General features: G+C 43.8%; 1 protein-coding gene across 7 annotated transcripts in view; it reads left to right on the top strand.

The window, feature by feature from the left end:
* The window catches only part of CSMD2 (CUB and Sushi multiple domains 2), a 323,412-nt gene that overhangs the window by 99,581 nt on the left and 206,779 nt on the right, over positions 1-17,052 (top strand). For all 7 annotated transcript variants that reach the window (XM_072027339.1, XM_072027338.1, XM_072027341.1 and 4 more), the window contains 2 exons: positions 8,947-9,141; positions 15,468-15,675. In XM_072027339.1, coding sequence (XP_071883440.1) covers positions 8,947-9,141; positions 15,468-15,675 — 403 coding nt within the window. The remainder of the gene's footprint in view (positions 1-8,946; positions 9,142-15,467; positions 15,676-17,052) is intronic.

The following is a 17,052-nucleotide window of genomic DNA, read 5'->3' as shown; positions in this document are numbered from 1 at the left end:
AATCGTTTCCATGACAATATTTATAGAATAGGTGCCTTTCTTGTAGCACATCTGTATGGATTTTTCATTTGTAACATCTTTTCACATCAATTCCCGGTATATTCAAGGTCTCAGTGAAGTGTTTGGACCATCACGCCAGTCCAGAGTGACCTTAAATGAGCATCTCTGTGTGGATGTAGGCCTAGCCTTGGAGTTCAGCTCGTCAGTACCAAGGAGATGCATTTCTGCAGTTTCCTTGAGTAAAATGGAAGGGCAGGAAGATTGATGGTGTGACAGGTGGCCTCCCCAGGTTCCCTGCATCCTCAATCTTGTTGTCTTTAACTAGAGAGAGGTGTTTGTTTGGGCTAACAAGTTGTGTGGCTATGTTAATGCTGTAGTAAGGGCTGTTGGGTTTTGTTTCTCAGGCTCAGCTCAGCCGCCATGCTGCTTGGAGGAGTGCTCAGCAGGTAGCTGGACCTTTCCCCTTCCCTCTCAGATACGCATGCCAGTGCAGAGGCCTCAAAAATGAATGTTAGTACCCAAAACTGGCAGGCAGGCTCGCCTTACTAGCCTGGCAGCGTGTAAGAGGTGCACAGCACAACATGTGGATGGTCAGAAGGGGTGGCAGGGCAGTTGTGCTTGCTGTCGTGCTGTGCTTCCCCTCTACTGGAAGAATTTCTCTTGATATCCACCCTGAACTCTTCAGCTATGATTTTTGCCTGGTGCTGCTCTTTTTTTTTTCCTTTTTTTTTAAACCAGTCTTAAGGGCACTTTCACCTTCCCATCTGCCTTAACTTTAGCTTGCGTAAGTGTTCTTTTAATGTCCATTTAATAGGTTGGGATGTACGTATGCGGAAAGGGCAGGTCTGATCACCCAGCTCCACAGCATCCACCTTTGTGTAACAGATGGATAAGGTTTTGAAATCATAATAAGCTCATGCTTCTGAATAAATTCAGGCACTGGGGAGATCCCATGTGGGGATAAAAACTTGTTCTCTGAGATAAGTGCATGTTAGTGCATAGCTTGCAAAATTACGCTTGTGGCAAATTTTGCAGGATAGGCACCTGTGAATTTAGGAAACAGGACTAAGCCCTAGGCGTGTTTTCGTGTCATAATTAGATTGCTTCAGCTTTGTTTTCAGTGAAGAGGATGAAATTACTTTCTAGATTTTTTTGATCAGTTATGACCGCAAATTAATAATGTATCTCTGGTGCCGGAAAGCAGAAGGCTTCCTAATTGCTACCGCAGCTCAGGGGACTCCTGTGGCACCATCCTGAACCGTCTGCGCTTTCTGCTCATCGATAGGAGGTGTCTGCAATGGGAGCTCAGCACTCCTGGTTGCTCTTACAGTTGAGTAGGAGAGTCAATAGAAATACTTCACCTTTCCTGTTTTCAAGGGCATTTCCCCACGAACTGTGTGATTTCACTTACTTGGCCTTTGTACTGCGCTGTAAGGCGCCTCCTAGTTCGTTATGCCTGCAGGATTGGCCCTAGTGTGGTACCGAGTCACCAAGCTTTCTAAAAAAGTACAGAAAAGCTGACTGTAAAGGGAATAAATGAGGAGAAATAAATTGTGAAGGCAGTTTAATCATGGCTAGGTTGTTTCTGTGTTTCCTTTAGGGGGTGAGCCAGACTTGACGTGGTTTGAATGGAAGCTGAAGCAATTGGAAGCCGTGAATTACAGGTGTTTCTGGTCCCACGTGGGGGGAAATGGGCTATTCGTGGCTTAACCTCGGTGCAGTTGCAGGCTAACTCAGTTTGGTTTGCTTGGGAAGACTTGTGGACTGCCACTCCAAGCAGGTGCAATCCACGGCTGCTCCTCCAAAGGCTCCAGAAAGCTGGGAGTGAGGAAGGAAAGATGTGTGGAAGCCACTGGGAACAAAGGAATTGGAGCTGCCACTGGTGTGACGACGTTGCAGGTCTGTGTTTTAGAGCCTGGTGCTGTCAGACCCGAGGAGCCCAAATCCACTGGGTTCCCTGCTGAGGCTGCTGCTGCCCCGTGTCCTGGTACCGGCTGCTTCCATAGAACTGGCCTAAAAAATCTGGGGGTGATAAGTTGTGGTGAATGCCTTTCCTCTGCTGTGAAATATTTATTGAAACAGATGTAGTTGGCTCCAGTTCCTGTTTCTGGGTAATCAGCCAATAGCTCGAGAAGATCAATACGCAGATAAACAATGGAGACTCTAAAGTTGGAAGAGGCTTTTTTTAACAGAACAAAGAGCCTTCCTTGTCCAGGGACACTCTCCAGCAAAACGCAGAGCGGATCAACACTGGCACCCAGTGTCTAGATTGAATCGGCTCGAATCTGGGTTTCCAAATCTGGCACCCCTTTTTCAAGCTGACGCCCTGGCTTTGGGTCTGGTGTGTGCAAAGGAGTGAGGTGCTCAGCCTGGTAGGCAGCTGAACTCCCTGGAGCTGCTCTTTTAATTCAGCTTTGGTTTGGTTCCTTCAGTTGTCTTCTGGTGCTGAGAAGTACTGCAGCATTGCTTTTCTTGGCTTGTCTTTTGTCTTACAAGAAGACGCAGATCTCTTTGTTTGCCTAGGAATGGTTAACCTTAGTTCAGGGAGGAAGAGAGGAAACAAATGTAAAACCACACTCCTCCTCCCTGGGGAAGTTTCTTCAGGTTACTCTGCAGCTGTTAAATGCCAGTTCGATGAAGCCTTTAAACATGCACTTAAATCCATTCCTGCTAAGCAAAACACTTAACTGCATACTTTAAATTAAGCTGGTGCTCAAGTGTCGCTGCGCTGAGAAGCAGCAGGACGAGAGCAGGTTCGCAAAGATGAGCGGTTGTCAAGTGCCTGCCTGATTGGGATGCTGATGCAGGAGAGTCCTGGGCTGGGGCAGCAGGGGAGGACCCCGGTCCTGGGTGCGTGGTGGTGGTGGTCCAGGCCCAGCAAAAGATTTGTGTAGCTGGGCTTCAGTCTCTGTATTTTCATGCTAGCCAGGCTTCCTCGGCTATGTTCAGCAAGTAGTGACATCTGTTTGAAAGTATAAATAATGAGTGGCAGTAAGTCCCAACTGTTAGGGAGTGGGGCTCACTGCATCTCTGAAGACAGCCTGATGGATCTGTAATTTACCTCTGATCCCTCCAGCTGCCTTTGAGGATCTTTCTTTTCCAATCCTTCCAGAAAAAGCCTCCTCTTAGAAAATGTTCGTCCCAGAGGGATCGTGCCACCAGAACTGAGACAGGGAGCTGTCTTCAGTCCCTCTGCCAACTGAGGGTAGGAAGCATATGCTCTCCCCAGAACAGGTTAAGATAATTGCAGAAATACTTAGTTGTCTATGGTATTGAGTTGGATTCAATTAAAGTGAATGTTTAACGCATGGGCTGGTCATGAGCAAAGGAAAGTAAGGAGTCTGTCCGATGGGACAGGGTGCCAGCATGGGATGGCAGCTGGTCACTTTGTAAATGGGTAAATGCTTCAGGGTGGGCTTGTTCATTGCCACATCTCCTGTGAGCTTGTCACTTCCATGTTTTGAATTTTTGCTGTTTCTGTAGTGAGGTGATTAAATCAAACCTGAAGTCCTCCTGTCTCAGCTCGCACGGTACTCTCAGAAGTGGCGCTGAAGCTGCTCTAGTACATTCCAGGAAGGTAAATTGAAAACTTGAAAATGAATTTCCAAAAAAGCCCTAGAACTACTACCACAAAGAAGATGGATGATGAACCGTTCTGGTCTGTTATTATCCAGAAGTAACTATCTGGCTGGTTTTTAGTGAACAAAGAAATATTAGAAGGGAAAAAATAGTTTCCATTTAGCTTTATCTCTGTTGGCTGTACTGGAAATGAATCATGACATAAAAAAGGATAAAATGAAATGAAAAAGATACCATTTATTTCCTTTTCTGTAACACACACTGGACACTTATTCTGAAGGTTACAACTCTTCTGAACTAAAACAGATTGCACTGAAACACTGATGAAAGATATTAGAGAGTCATAGACTGTCCCTGCGGTACTTTGCCTGAAAGTTATGGACAGAGAGGGAGGGGAAGTTGGTCAGCATGGATCTCCCCACCCGTTGGAATTCACATTAGTGCTGGCCAAAGGTGCACTGTCAATGGTGTGTAGGTACTTCAGTTTATTTTCCAGGATGTGATGGAAATCTGAGATACGTTCTCCTTCAGGAACCTTTCTGTCCGATTTCTCTTAAGGTAACAAATCCAGAACACGTTGTCCCCTGAGCAATGTGCTGCTCTTCCTAGCCCAGCCTGGATCTCCAGCAGAAGAAAACTTTGTGTTGAGCTGTTTGGGTGTCTCGACTTCAGGCACCCACTAGGATCAGGAAGTGCAACAAAATGGAAAGAGCTAGGAAAAAAAAAAATGTATTGAAGATTAATCTGGAAATGTGGATGTGCAGAGGTGCCTGAGCCAGTATGTTTAGATCGATGGCTTTGTTATTTTGCCTTGTCTCTGTCGCATCCTTTTATGGGGAATTATTCCTGCTGCAGGAACTGTACTCAGGAGCTATAAGTGCCTGCTCCCTCATGTTGGTTTTTTTTTTTTTTTAGGAATGGAAATCAGTTGTGAATGAGGAGATAATGTATGGTCTCGTATCATAAAAGTTGGGCTCCTTGATAAGATTTCAAGGTTATGACAGTGATAGCATTGAAGTATCTGTCGTAAACTACCACAGATAATTCAAGCAATAAAAACGTTTCTTTTAGCTATGTAAATAGGGTAATAGACTGGAATGAAGTAGCTAGATGTATTAAATGCTGGGGTTATTTTATATTCAAACAATAGAGAGAAAATAAAGCCGAAGATTAATTTGAATAGGAAGCAGGGAAGATTTCTCTTCTGAATGGCGAGCAAGGTAGAGATGGATTTGAGTTTTTGTTTTGTTTGAAGGGACCTGAATTGGTAACATAACTCAGACGTATCAATGTGATGAGCGGGATGAGAAGCATCTCTGTGGTTTTTGCTTTTTTTTCTTCCAACAAAGAGCCTGTGGGGTTTTGAGAAAAGCTGATGTAATTAGCCTGAATGCATCTTGATGGTGGGATGCTGTCCAAGGATGCGTTGAGTCACATCTAGTGACTTAAAAACTACTAATTAATTTTGAGTGAACTGGAATGAGGAGGCCTGGCTTGACAAGTACTAGGTTTTGAAAGCTAATGATTTTGAAAACGTCCAGTGCGGAGATCCCTGGGCAAGGGGATGAGAGAATTTGGGAACAGCATGGTGAGCCTCTTGAGAAGGGCAAAACGAAATGGAGCTGAAAATCCAGTCAGGGAATGGTGGGAAGCTTCTGACAATCATCGGTTCTGGCTGCTCTTTAACAACTCACAGGGATGGATGGCGGAGAATTCTCAGATGTGTTGTTTCCATTTCCAGTTTGTTTAGCAGCTCATTTTCGAGCAACACAATATGAAATCTGTGAGACCTTTTGTCTTGTACCAATAGATCTGGATATAAAGCTTACAAAGCCTGGCTTCTTGAAGGAAATGTTCCCACCGAACTGTGGGATCAAATGAAGGTCTGCTTCTGTTTGAGCCTGTGCTGGTAATAAACACCATGACCGTGGTTCCTCTGCTGTGTCCCCTTAGGGAGTGTGTTCTCCAGGGCAATATATCTGAATGGTGCTGTTTGAGGTACGTCGAAGAGCTCTTCAGGTGCAACTGCAGCAGAATAATCCTATTTCCTTTCCTCTGTCATAAAATAAGATAACGGTTTGGCAGCTGTTCAAATCAAGACAAATAAAATAAACTGTTCTATATTCATCATGGAAAGAAATACTTTGCTAGAAAATGACTAACAGGACCTTCTATTCATCTCTACCAATCTGGTCTGTGGCTGCATTCATTTCCATACAATCACTGGAAAATATTATGTTGATTGCCAGGAACAAAGCTTTTATGGGGAGTAAAAAAAAAAAAAATCCATGCTACTAATCTACAGTGGAATTGGTAAATGGGTAAGACAAAGCTTTAATAATATTATTCTGTGCGACATCTGATGTAAATAATACAGTTCTATTAATCTCTCAAGCAATCAGAGTCTGGCTGTTAGAGGCAGCCAAGTATGAGCAATAATATTATCTCTTCTAAGGAATGTTGGAGTAGAATCGCAAATCCATCGCTGTGAAGGCAGTGGCAGCAGCAGCTCAGGGTGTTGGGCTGAGCAGTGAAACAAAGACACCTCTTTCCTGCTGAGCAAAGCGCCTGCGGGGCTCCTGAGCTCTTGGACCTGGCGGTCTGCTGTGGGGGATTCGTGAAGCTGGGCTTCTTCAGCAAGCACAGATGCATCCTTTGACTCTTCTCCATCCCTCTGAAGGTGAACTTTAGGGCTGACCAGAATAATCGCAGGGCAGCTGGATCTGCTGCTCCTGCTGAACCTGGCTCTGGAAGCAGCATCAGCCTCTTGGGAAGCAGTGTTTTGGTCCATGATGCAGCAGCTGAAGTGCTTGCCTTCTGCAGATGTACATCAGTGTATCTGAAATAAATAAAAAAAAGTGCTCACCAGCTTATTCAGCAACTGCGTTGAACTCAAAGCAGTCAAGGAGTTAACGTTGCCTCCCCCTAAAAGCATGTATGCCGTCCGTCCCGTAACACAATATTAGTTAAGGCAGCCAAATGAAGCAGAATTTTTAAATGAGATCCTGTTTTTCAAGTATGATTTTAAGATACGATGCAGGTCGGGGTTGTCTGATTCTTCACAGTTCATTAACTAGAGAGCAGCTAGTGTTAGAGAGTGACTTTTAAAAATGATGGATTTTTATTTATAGCAAAGTTCTAGTCATTAATTTTAAAGGAAGGAAGCATAAAAGCAGGAGTTGGGTTCATTTTTTTTTTTTTTTAAAGTGACATTGGTAATTTAATTAAATTGGGGTTTTGAGTATCATTACAGAAAATGAAACATTAGTTCTACGCGGCTTTTCAGCCTGTATGATGTATCTGATAGCACCCCCCCACGATTACAAAAGCTGCATGGTCATTAATATTTTGATGTGAAAGTTGTTGCTGAACATATAGCCACCCAGCTCCGGGTGCTCTGTGGGAGGATGGGAGTAGTGTTTTGGGGGAAGGAGCAAAGGGTCGAAATCCCATCAGCCAGAACTTGTGTGTGACCCCACACTGTGCTGTGGCATGGGGCCACTAAAGCCCAGCTCCCTGGGTGCTGGATGTGTTTTTCTGGCTGCAGGCTCTACGAGGGGTTCCTCCGCACACAGGCGTGCAGCAAGAGCTCCTGGTCAGACCAGGAAAATCCAAGAAACTGAAGCAGAGCAGGAGTCCAGATGCACGTGCCATTAAAATTAATCAAGTTTAAGGTGGCAAGGTTGCTGTTAACCCACTTCCAGATTAACTAGGAAGCAGGATGGTATGCCTGGAGGCAGGAAGGCTAATCCTATATTCATTACAGGTTAATTTTTTGTTTTCCTCCCTGTGGGGCGTCCTGTCCCCAGCCTGCTGCAGAGAGCCCTCCGAAGGTACCTGGGCTCGGATCCGAGGCAGCCGGGTCTGTGCTGGAGGCAGAGCAGAGGAACATCAGCTCCTGATCCCAAAATGCTGTCCCGTGGCAGGACAGGGAGGCAGTGGTTTTGCTTTGCTCAGTGTTCCGGAGCCGTGCTTCATTTCACGTGCTTACGCACAGTTTTGGTTGTATTTTATTCTGCTGTGTACGTTAGCATATCATTTTCCTTTTAATCTTCCTCTTTCCCTTGGCAGAGCTGCACATTAAACCTCCCTCTGCTCATCAAAATTCATCTGTTTTTGCTCATTCCCCCGACAAAATTGTTTCCTATGGTAAACCATCACTCAGCTCCAAATGACCATGTTTTCCTTCCTCTGATGTTTGAGTGCGGTGGTTTCACACTGGTAGGTAGCTAAGCTCCACCATGCTGGGCTCTCGCTCCCCATCAAAAGGCCAGGGGAAGAAATTACGATGAAAATAAGCTTATGGCTTGAGATAACCACAGGGAGATCACTCGCCAGTTACTGTCAGAGGCAAAATAGGCTCGGCATAAGGGACATTAATATAATTTATTACCTATTGATAACAGACTGTGGCAGCGAGAACTAAAAGCGAACTAAAAACCCTGTAATAGAAGATGCAGCACAAGGCGTGATTCAAATTTGATTAAGATATTGTCAGCCTTGTGGTTGCCTTCATTTGGTTTTATATAGGGCTCTAAAACAAAGATTTGAGTGGATCTTCTTGGAGTGGTTTATGGGAACCTGTAGTTTTATTTAAGCTCTCTGAAGCTGCTGTACAGAGGCATTGATTACGAATATAGTAGCACTTTAGCTGCAACTTCTTAATTTCATAATGAAATACCCACGTTTGGTTGTAACCTTCAGTTAACTCTGTTTTGCCCTCAGTGGAGTTGGGTCCATCTGCAGTGCTCAGAGTCTGGTTTGATGCCTCTGTGTGAAAGCCAGATTAAACGTGTAGTGCAGGGAAATGTAAATCCTTGTGGGCTGAAATCCTGCAGCGCTTTTTGTCCAGGCAAGAGTTGCTCCTTGCAGGTTTTGCTGTCTTCTGTTTGGTTCTGAGGTGTGACACAACCCTGTGTACATTGCAGGGGCCTTTCGGGTGTCTGCTGAAGGTCTGTTGGAAAACATTGTTTTACACAACCTCATCTCTGTCTCTTGATCAATCGTAGCCATGTCAAATTGCTAGAACTGCAAGGGGGGGCTCAGGAAAGAGGAATGCTTTGGTTTAGAAACTGGAAAAATGGGTCAGGAAAGTCAATCTTGTTTCTCACTCAATTGCTTGGGAATGGTTGTGCTTCCTTTTATATATTTATGTACACACACTCAGTAGAAATGGTACTTACATGTTAATTGTAACTGGCCTAATGAATTCTGATGCAATTTCAGTATGGTGTGTGTTATGGGTATTTGCTCTTACATTTTTAGTGGTTAAATTTCCTTTGAGGTGAGCTGTTCTGGATTCCTCACCTGCCAGTTCTGTTATACAAAAACACACTGTCCCTAACCAGAAGCAACTTTCTTTGGCAGTTCTACCAAGTCATACGTGTGGGAACCCAGGAAGGCTGCAGAACGGCATTCAGCAAGGGACGACGTTCAGCATCGGGGACAAAGTGAGATACAGCTGTAACCCAGGCTTCTTTCTGGAAGGACACGCGTTGCTCACGTGTCACGACAATTTGGAAAACGGTGCCTCCTGGGATTTTCCTCTTCCCTTCTGCAGAGGTAAAGTGTCCTCTCTTCATCTGGAACGAGCCACAATGAAATAGGATTCAATGAGCAATTTGGGGTTGGGAAAAACTTCACGGGCTGTAAGTTTGATTTAAAAGACTTGAAAACTAAACATGATGTATTTAATATTGAGGTTTCTTTTTATTGGATTCCCTGAAGCTGCCAGGTTTTGGGTGACTAATGGGAAGGTTATGAAGTGCTCAAAGTACTCAAAAATGTTGCACAGCTGCTTTAACTCCATTTTCTTTGTCTAAAGGGGAGGAAAAAAAGGAAAAGTAGGTGTATTATCCATCAAGATAAGGCACCTTCTTAAGGCCATGCATTTTTGCTAGATCAAATACGAGAACATTTAAGCTGGCTTTTCTGCTTCCTCCCATCCATGTCAAGCTCGCTTCCCTTGCAGCAGTTCCCACGGTGATGCTGCTCTTTTGTCTGCAAAGAAAAGCAAATCTGTGCAGAGTGCTGCTGGGCTGTGGGATGCTGGCAGTGGGGCCTGCAGCCTCAGATGGGGGATGCTATATGGGAGGTAAAATCCCTTCTTTGTTCGGAAAGGGTGCAGGGCTGTTTGGGTAGGCCAGCTCTGGTTCCTTGATCAGTATAGAGCTGCTTGCTAATCCTCTGGAGCCACGAGGGACTAGAGAGTCCATAAATATACAAGTGTCTGTGTTGTTTTACCAAAACAGTTGCTGCTGCTTTGAAGTCTTTTCCCCTCAATTCCTTGTGTACTTCAGCAGAGCATCTTATATTGATTCTTTTTATTGACTCTGCCTGTGCAATCAATTAGCAGTTCTAAGCTGTAGCATAAATCTTGAATTTAAAATGAACAAATATTGTTTGCTTGGTGTGTTTTTAATGCTTTCTTGAATGAGTTACACAGCAGTTATGTGTGCTGCTTAGTACATTTCTCGTACGCTTACCTACTGTTTTGGAGCCAAGGGCATTGTAACACTGAAGGAGTGGTTCATAGAGCCAGGCAGATAGTGCAGAGGGATGACTGTCATTGCCATTTTAGCACGATCAGTTATGAGTCTTTGCTTTGCCTTTGTATCAGGACTCACTGTAACCTTAAAAAAACAAACAAGCAAAAAACAGTGAGGTTTTAAAAAGAAAATTATGAAGTGTGTGCAGGGAGAACATTTGGTGAAATCCAGCTTTGAGAGCACACCAAGCAATAGCCTTTTTAGAAGATAAGAGATTTTGTGCATGAATGGACCAGCATTTCCTCCAGTCTGACAGCATTTTTCTGATACAGCCTTCCTCCAAAGGAAGGACGCTAGCCCTGCTATTATTCAGGTATTTGTGTAGTAGTTTCCAATAAGGGAAGGATTAACTTCTGCCCCCAGCAGGTGCTGAAGTACTGAAACATGAAAGTTGGCATGATTATAATTTTTGTGATCCCTGCTGCAGATGGAATAAAAACCATCTTGACATTTTTGTCTTGTCCTGCCAAACTCTCTTTTAATTTTGATACCACTGAATCCAATCTTGAATGCAGCAATGGTGATGGAGGCATCTGATGTACTTCAGAACGAAGGACTATTAAATTCTATGGTACTTGCAACAGTGCTGTGTGAATTGCTGTGATTACAGAAAAATGTTTACTTGTTCAGGTACACTTGTGTAGTAGTGTGCCTGCAGGCTCCTGGAGGTACCACTCCTTTTTAATAGATTTGGCCCTGCTGCTTCAAGACCAACAGTAAAACTTCCAAGGCAATTTTTTTGGAGGTAGGAACTAGAAAGTCTTCTCATTGTATCTTGTTTTAGGAGGGTAGAAAGTAGCAAAGACAATCTGCAAGTGGACTGGCTGAATTTGAAAACCATCTGCCCAACTGCACGCCTTCTACCTTAAGTGGGTTTTCAGCAGACGTTTGTGTTTGGCTGATAAACCAGCAACACAGATTTCAGTTGTTGCAAGGGGTATCGAGATTTACGTACTGACAAACAGATTTACTGCCTTCTTGAGCAGGGATGATAATGCTTCCAAAACTGTTTCCTGAAGAGGAGTGTATGTATATGTGTTTTTTTTTTTTTTTGAGAGAGAGAAAAGATGGTTGTGGCTTCTATTTAAGATTAATTCTATCGATATTGGCTTACTGGTAACTTTAACCTGCAGGTTTGTTGAATGCATTTGTAAGTGTTCCACTTTCTGATGTAAGCTGGAGATGGGTCATGCTGCTGGGTCAGAGTCAAACAAATCAAGATGAAAGATGCCCTCTAGCTGAGCAGGTGTTATAATCTCAGGAGCAGCTATCTTGGGAATGGACTTGTCTAATGTCACTGCAAAGGACAATGTCCAGTGTGGGGACTGCCCTTTCCTTCTTCTCCTTCCCCAGTATGAGGGCAGAGGTAGAAGGCAAGTGCTGAAATCAGCACACGAGTTTCTACCATGCTAATCTGTACCTTCTTCAGGTTCCTTTGTGCTCGTCTTTGTTCTTGTCTTCCTCTTTGTTACATCCTTTTTTATATGTTGGTAGCTTTGTCTACTTTCCAGTCTTCATGCATTGACGTGATCAAAGATGCAAAGAAATGCATGGTAGAGAAGAATAAGAAATGAATGTGCTTGAGAAGCTGGAACTTGGCTGTGCCAGGATAGCAGTGCTTTGAAGGAGTGCTGTGGCTCAGCTGCTCTCTTCCTTCATGAGTAGTCTGCACTCCCCTTACCCATCTCTCAGCTTAGAGGTGCTGTTTTTATAAAGGATAAGTGTAATCTTAATGAGAAAGGAAAGTAGGGAGGAATCCCAGATGCAGAAAGAATGGCTTGATGAAGCACTTCCTTGCAGAGACCAGTGGAAGTAGCTAGTGCTGCAGCTCACCAGTGGTTTTGAAAGCACAGTTATATCAAAATTGATTCTCAGACTCTGAGCTAAAAGAGACTATAAATTCACTCAGCACAGGCTCTGCTCTGGTGAGTTACGGTCCTTGCTTATGTGGCAGGAAGGATTAAAACTGCCGTGATCTCATCCTGGGAGCACCAAAGCAGCAGTGAACGGTATCTCCACGCTGATCTGCAAAGCAGTAGCACGTGGAGCTGGGTGGCAGCTCGGGCTCCTCATAGACCATGTGCAACTTGGAAACTTGCCCCAAGGACTACAGGTCCCTGGTGAGGCTGGTTCAGGCTCTAAACTCTGGACTGAGCTGACATTTATCCCATCTATAATGTGTCAGGTTATTATGTGGAGTGGTTTCCTCATTGCACCTTGTATGTTTTTACACAAATCCTACAAAGTTGTTTTGTAATCACAGGATGAAACGAGGCCTAGTTACTTAGCCTAAACGGGGCCTTAAGCTGAATCCAACAAGTCTAGCTTTATTTTTATCTTGACAGTTGGTATGCTGGAGGCAAAACCCCAGTAGACCTGGAATGCTGTAGCCACAGAAGGAACAACCTTCACCTGGGTCAGTTAATTTCAAGTAAGGTGATGGTGATGGTGCATTTGAAGCTCCAAAAGAATAACTCACGTCTGTTTTGTGAAGCGCTTTCATGCATGAGGAAAGAAGTCTTGCCCAGATTGTTTGCTGAATTTAAGTAGAACTGATAGATTCATGATTCTGGTAGGCGGCTGAGTAAAAATTCAGTAAGCCAGCTGAAAAGTTGAGAACATTTGCAAAGCTACATTTTAAGCGTATCAAATATGCATAATCTCATTAAAAGTGGTCTGTCTTCTTATAACTCAAACAGCTGCTTAGACTGCACCGTGCCCAAAATAATTGAATGGCTGTTCAAGAAGATTTTGAGAAGATTGTAGAACATGTTTTAGCAGTAACGAGCTCTACAAACTTCTCTCATAGCATTGAGTCAAATTTCTTTAGCACATTCTCTACTCCTCCCTGCAACCCTCCAGAAGGAATATCCTTAAGGTACCAGAGAGTTCAGACCCCAGCAGTAAATGTGGCTGAGAACTTGCCCATAGGAATAGCTTCTTCCAAATCCAAAGTTTTGGGGTTCTCAGCATCCGTGCTGTTGGGAACATGGTGCTTGTGGAGGCTGGACTGCTTGCAGGCAGTAGTGGTGCACGCTCTTGTTTGCAAAGGTATTTGAGTGGTGCCTGGGGTGATAGCAGCAAGGCAGCAATGGTTAATGCAGCACGTGATGTTGGCAATGACTGCCCTCGTGGGGTAAATGTCTCAGGAACTTCTTCAGTTCTCTGTCTGTGCACAGAAGCATTTGCAAGGAGCCACGATCCCACTGGGGTTGGAGGTGCCGGTGCAGCACGCGGTGTCAGTGCCACGCAAACAGGGGGTTAACAGCCCGGGGCCTCCCCGTGTCACCAGGAAGCTGTGTCTGCCCGTGCCTTCTGCTGGTTCGTTGGCTGGCTGCACCGGGATAGCAGATGGCCACGAGAAAGAGAAGCTGGCATGTCTGGGAGGTTTGTTTCACGTTGCCTTTCAAGTTTCAGGAGGTGGAGGCTGCAAGTTCCAGCCCTGCTGACAGAGCCCGCTGATGCCACAAGGCTGGGAAGGTCTCACTGCTGGGCAATGCCCCTGAGCAGAGCTCTGCCCTTCCCTCAGGTGCTGATGTCCTGTTGCACTTCACACACACACATTCTCACCTGCGTTAAATTGCTGTTTGGAAGGTTTTTTTTAATAGTTGGTAATCAAAAGAAGTGTTTATACTGTAAAGCCCCAAGCTCCTTGACTAAAGCATTGAAACGCTGCTCTGTAATGCGTGTTGTAAGGTTAACAGGCTTTTCCTAGCAGTGTTCCAAATAAACTCCGGGCTGATGCTGTAGGTGGGGGAGCAGCAAGCTGCCCTGATACTAGTCAAATTAATTCCTGGTTTCCTTTATCTTCGTGCCCATGTTTTCTTCAGATCCCACTCCTTTAATTGTTCTAATAGCTCCTGCTGATGAAATTTAGGTTGTAAGAGTGAAAGAACCTGCAGCAAACAAGATCAGAATGTAAACAGGAAATGTCACTGCTTGGTTTCTGAACAAATGGTTCTGTCTTTAGCACTCTGATTGTGGTAGCAATATCCATTTCCTTAAGAAAACAGAAACCAAGACACGTAAGGAAGGTGTGGAGGATATTCTACTCCTTTCTATTACATTTCTATTAAATACAGTGCTTGTACTCTCAAGTCCTGTTGCCCCAGCCCCTGGGGATGTTTCTGTTGCTGATGAAGGTGCTGATATGTATGTGAGTTGAGCTGAAAACTCTTTAAAACCACCTCCCTGCTGTGATAGAAAAGCTTTCATGTCTGTGAAACCCTTCTTCTCAGTCTTTGAGTTCTTGGTGGGTTTCTTCCTGCTTTGCCAGCTACATGGATGGGAGGAAAGCTGCAGAAAATACCTCCTAGGAGCCCAATTAGGAGTAAGGGATGGAACAAAAAAACTTAGGCAACAGTGTATGAGGAAATAGTGTCCTGACAGCGAGTCGTGTTAGGCTGAGAACTGCTTCCCCGGGGAAGTGGTAGAAGCTCTGTCACTTGGGGTGTTTAAAATTAGACTCAACAAATCACCAGTAAGTAGATGGTGGGGAATAAGCTGGCACTTGCAAGGAGGCAGACTGGCTGATCTAATGGGATTTCGCATCCCTCAACATCTTTGTCTCTTAATGCTGTTTAGTTAAAAAATAAAAATAAAAAAAAAAATAAAAAAGCGATTCTCTGAAATCCACTCGAAAAAGATGTATCTAAATTTTCAGGGCAAAGATTTTCTTATCAGTCTGTGAAGTATTTTGTTATGTGGGCAATATCCAGAATTTTATCAGTTACGTGGAAAACATTTTTTAAATAGGCTTTTGATCAGTTGAGATAGTTGTCTTACAGCGAGCTCGAGTGCTGCCCTTGCCCTTGAAAAATGCTGTGCAAAGGTGCTGTTCTGCAGGATGCTGTATTGCTCCCCAGTGTGTGCTGTGCAAACCAGCAGGCAAGTGTGAGGTTTCTCCTGCACAGTCTGGCCCTCCAGGACCCGCTCAAGCATTGCTCAGTAAGGATCCAAAGCTTTCAGAGTTGGGTTAGATGTTTCCAGTCTGTGCCAATTTCTGCTGATCTCATGCTAGGTTTGTAGGCTGCTGCTTCTTTGACTTCTGCCATTTTTTGCCATCCCATTTGGCCATTGTGTCATTCCAATGTTGCTGCTTGAAATCTCAGAAACAACCAAAATAACCAAACAGTGGGAAGGGAAAGGATGTGATCAATCAGCTTTCTTTTATTCAGAGTGTAGCGTACAAATAATATTCCAAACAAGCAAATAAAGGTCCTAACCCACTACAAAAACACTGGCGCTTTCAAAGGTTTGCTTTGGGCTTTTTTCTTTTTTTTTGACATAGCGCTTTATGCATTTCAGCAAAACCTCATAACTTGCATTCTCTGTTTGCAGCTGATGATGCTTGTGGAGGGACTTTAAGGGGACAGAGTGGAATTATCTCAAGCCCTCATTTTCCTTTGGAGTACGGCAATAACGCAGACTGCACGTGGACTATTCTCGCTGAACCTGGAGACACTATTGCCCTGGTTTTCATGGATTTTCAACTGGAAGATGGATATGACGTCTTAGAAGTTGCTGGAACAGAGGGATCTTCACTCTGGTAGGTTTCTGGTCATCCTTCATTGTTTGTATTGTCATACAGTAGCATCTTCTTTTTAGTATGCAGAGATCCAAACTTTGATAGAAGTTCTGAGTGAACAGAGTTTGTGCTTGAATGGGGGTGATTCCCAGTTACAGGTTTTAGCCTCTGCCTTTTGATAAAACTCATGAGGATGCCTTTAATTTGCTTGGTGGAGTTTAAGTTGACTATTTTCTGCTTTAAATCATTCTCTGCAGCAAGATCTCACAGTGGAGCTGGTTAAATGACATAAGAAATTAATTTTTAAAATGGTACCACAAAATCCACACCCAAGAAACCCTACTTTAAACATTGCCATGCTCCAATCTTATTTTTACTGAGTTGTTCTCTGATTATTGCTAAATATGCTGCTGACAAGTTAACTTTACTGTTAATGAACCTGTGGCAAATGTTTCTGCAGATCAGTTGGTTCTTCAGACATGAGTCTGTGTGTGGAATTTCAATGCCCCTTGCATACCATTAAGTTGGCTTGAACATTGCTTTCAGAAATACTGCTTTTATGTATAATAAATGCTGCACTGATTTTTTTCCAATATACAAGAGCTGTCCAAATGATCAGTGCTATGAAATTTGAAGTGAGGACTCGCAGAGGGAATTTGGCACATTGCTTCTGTTGCTTAGCAAAGGACACCTCTGCCTCTAGCTGGTCTGGACACTGCTGTCTTCTGCACTGTTACTGCAGCCAACAGTTAAAAGTCCTAACAAAGAGCAAATGGAAGAGAGCAATCTTAGACCCAGCACCCCTCTGGAAGGGGAGAATTAAGCATTTGAAATAATTAGGTGTTGCCTGGGATTATCAGCAGGAAGTTAAGTTACGATTATTTATGAAGATTCTGTCGCTACCACAAATAACATTCATTTCAGTAATTTATACTCGCCTGACAATTATGGAGGAATAGGATTTGAACGTTCAGGATGTATTAATGTGAGGGAACTTGCCATTTACTATGTACTCATTCTTTACTGTTCCCAGGACCCCTTTGAAAATGAGATGTTGGTGTTTCATGAGGGGGAAAAAAAATGTTTTTATTAGCATGCATTAATGTTTCCGGGCACCATTACTTTTTAGCCATTATGTACTGCAGGGAGGATCAGTCATCTGTGGTATGTGGTAAAGATGTATGTAACTAGTTAAGAAACATTATTCAGCCTGGAGGTGTTGCCAGTGCAGCACTGTGTCTTGTCATATCAAAAATGAAACAATGCCTGTCAGAGGGAACCTGCTGGAAAAAATTAATAAACTACCCATAAATACACAGTGGTAGAAATTTAAAAACTGCAAACGTGCCTTAGAAAATTAAGCCCTATGACTTTCAATAGTGTGCGCAGCGGGGGGAG

The sequence above is a fragment of the Anas platyrhynchos genome, chromosome 24, assembly GCF_047663525.1.
Source record: "Anas platyrhynchos isolate ZD024472 breed Pekin duck chromosome 24, IASCAAS_PekinDuck_T2T, whole genome shotgun sequence".
Classification (NCBI taxonomy): Eukaryota; Metazoa; Chordata; class Aves; order Anseriformes; family Anatidae; genus Anas; species Anas platyrhynchos.
The sequence above is the reverse complement of the archived record's forward strand: the minus strand, read 5'-3'. Positions and strand labels throughout refer to the sequence as shown.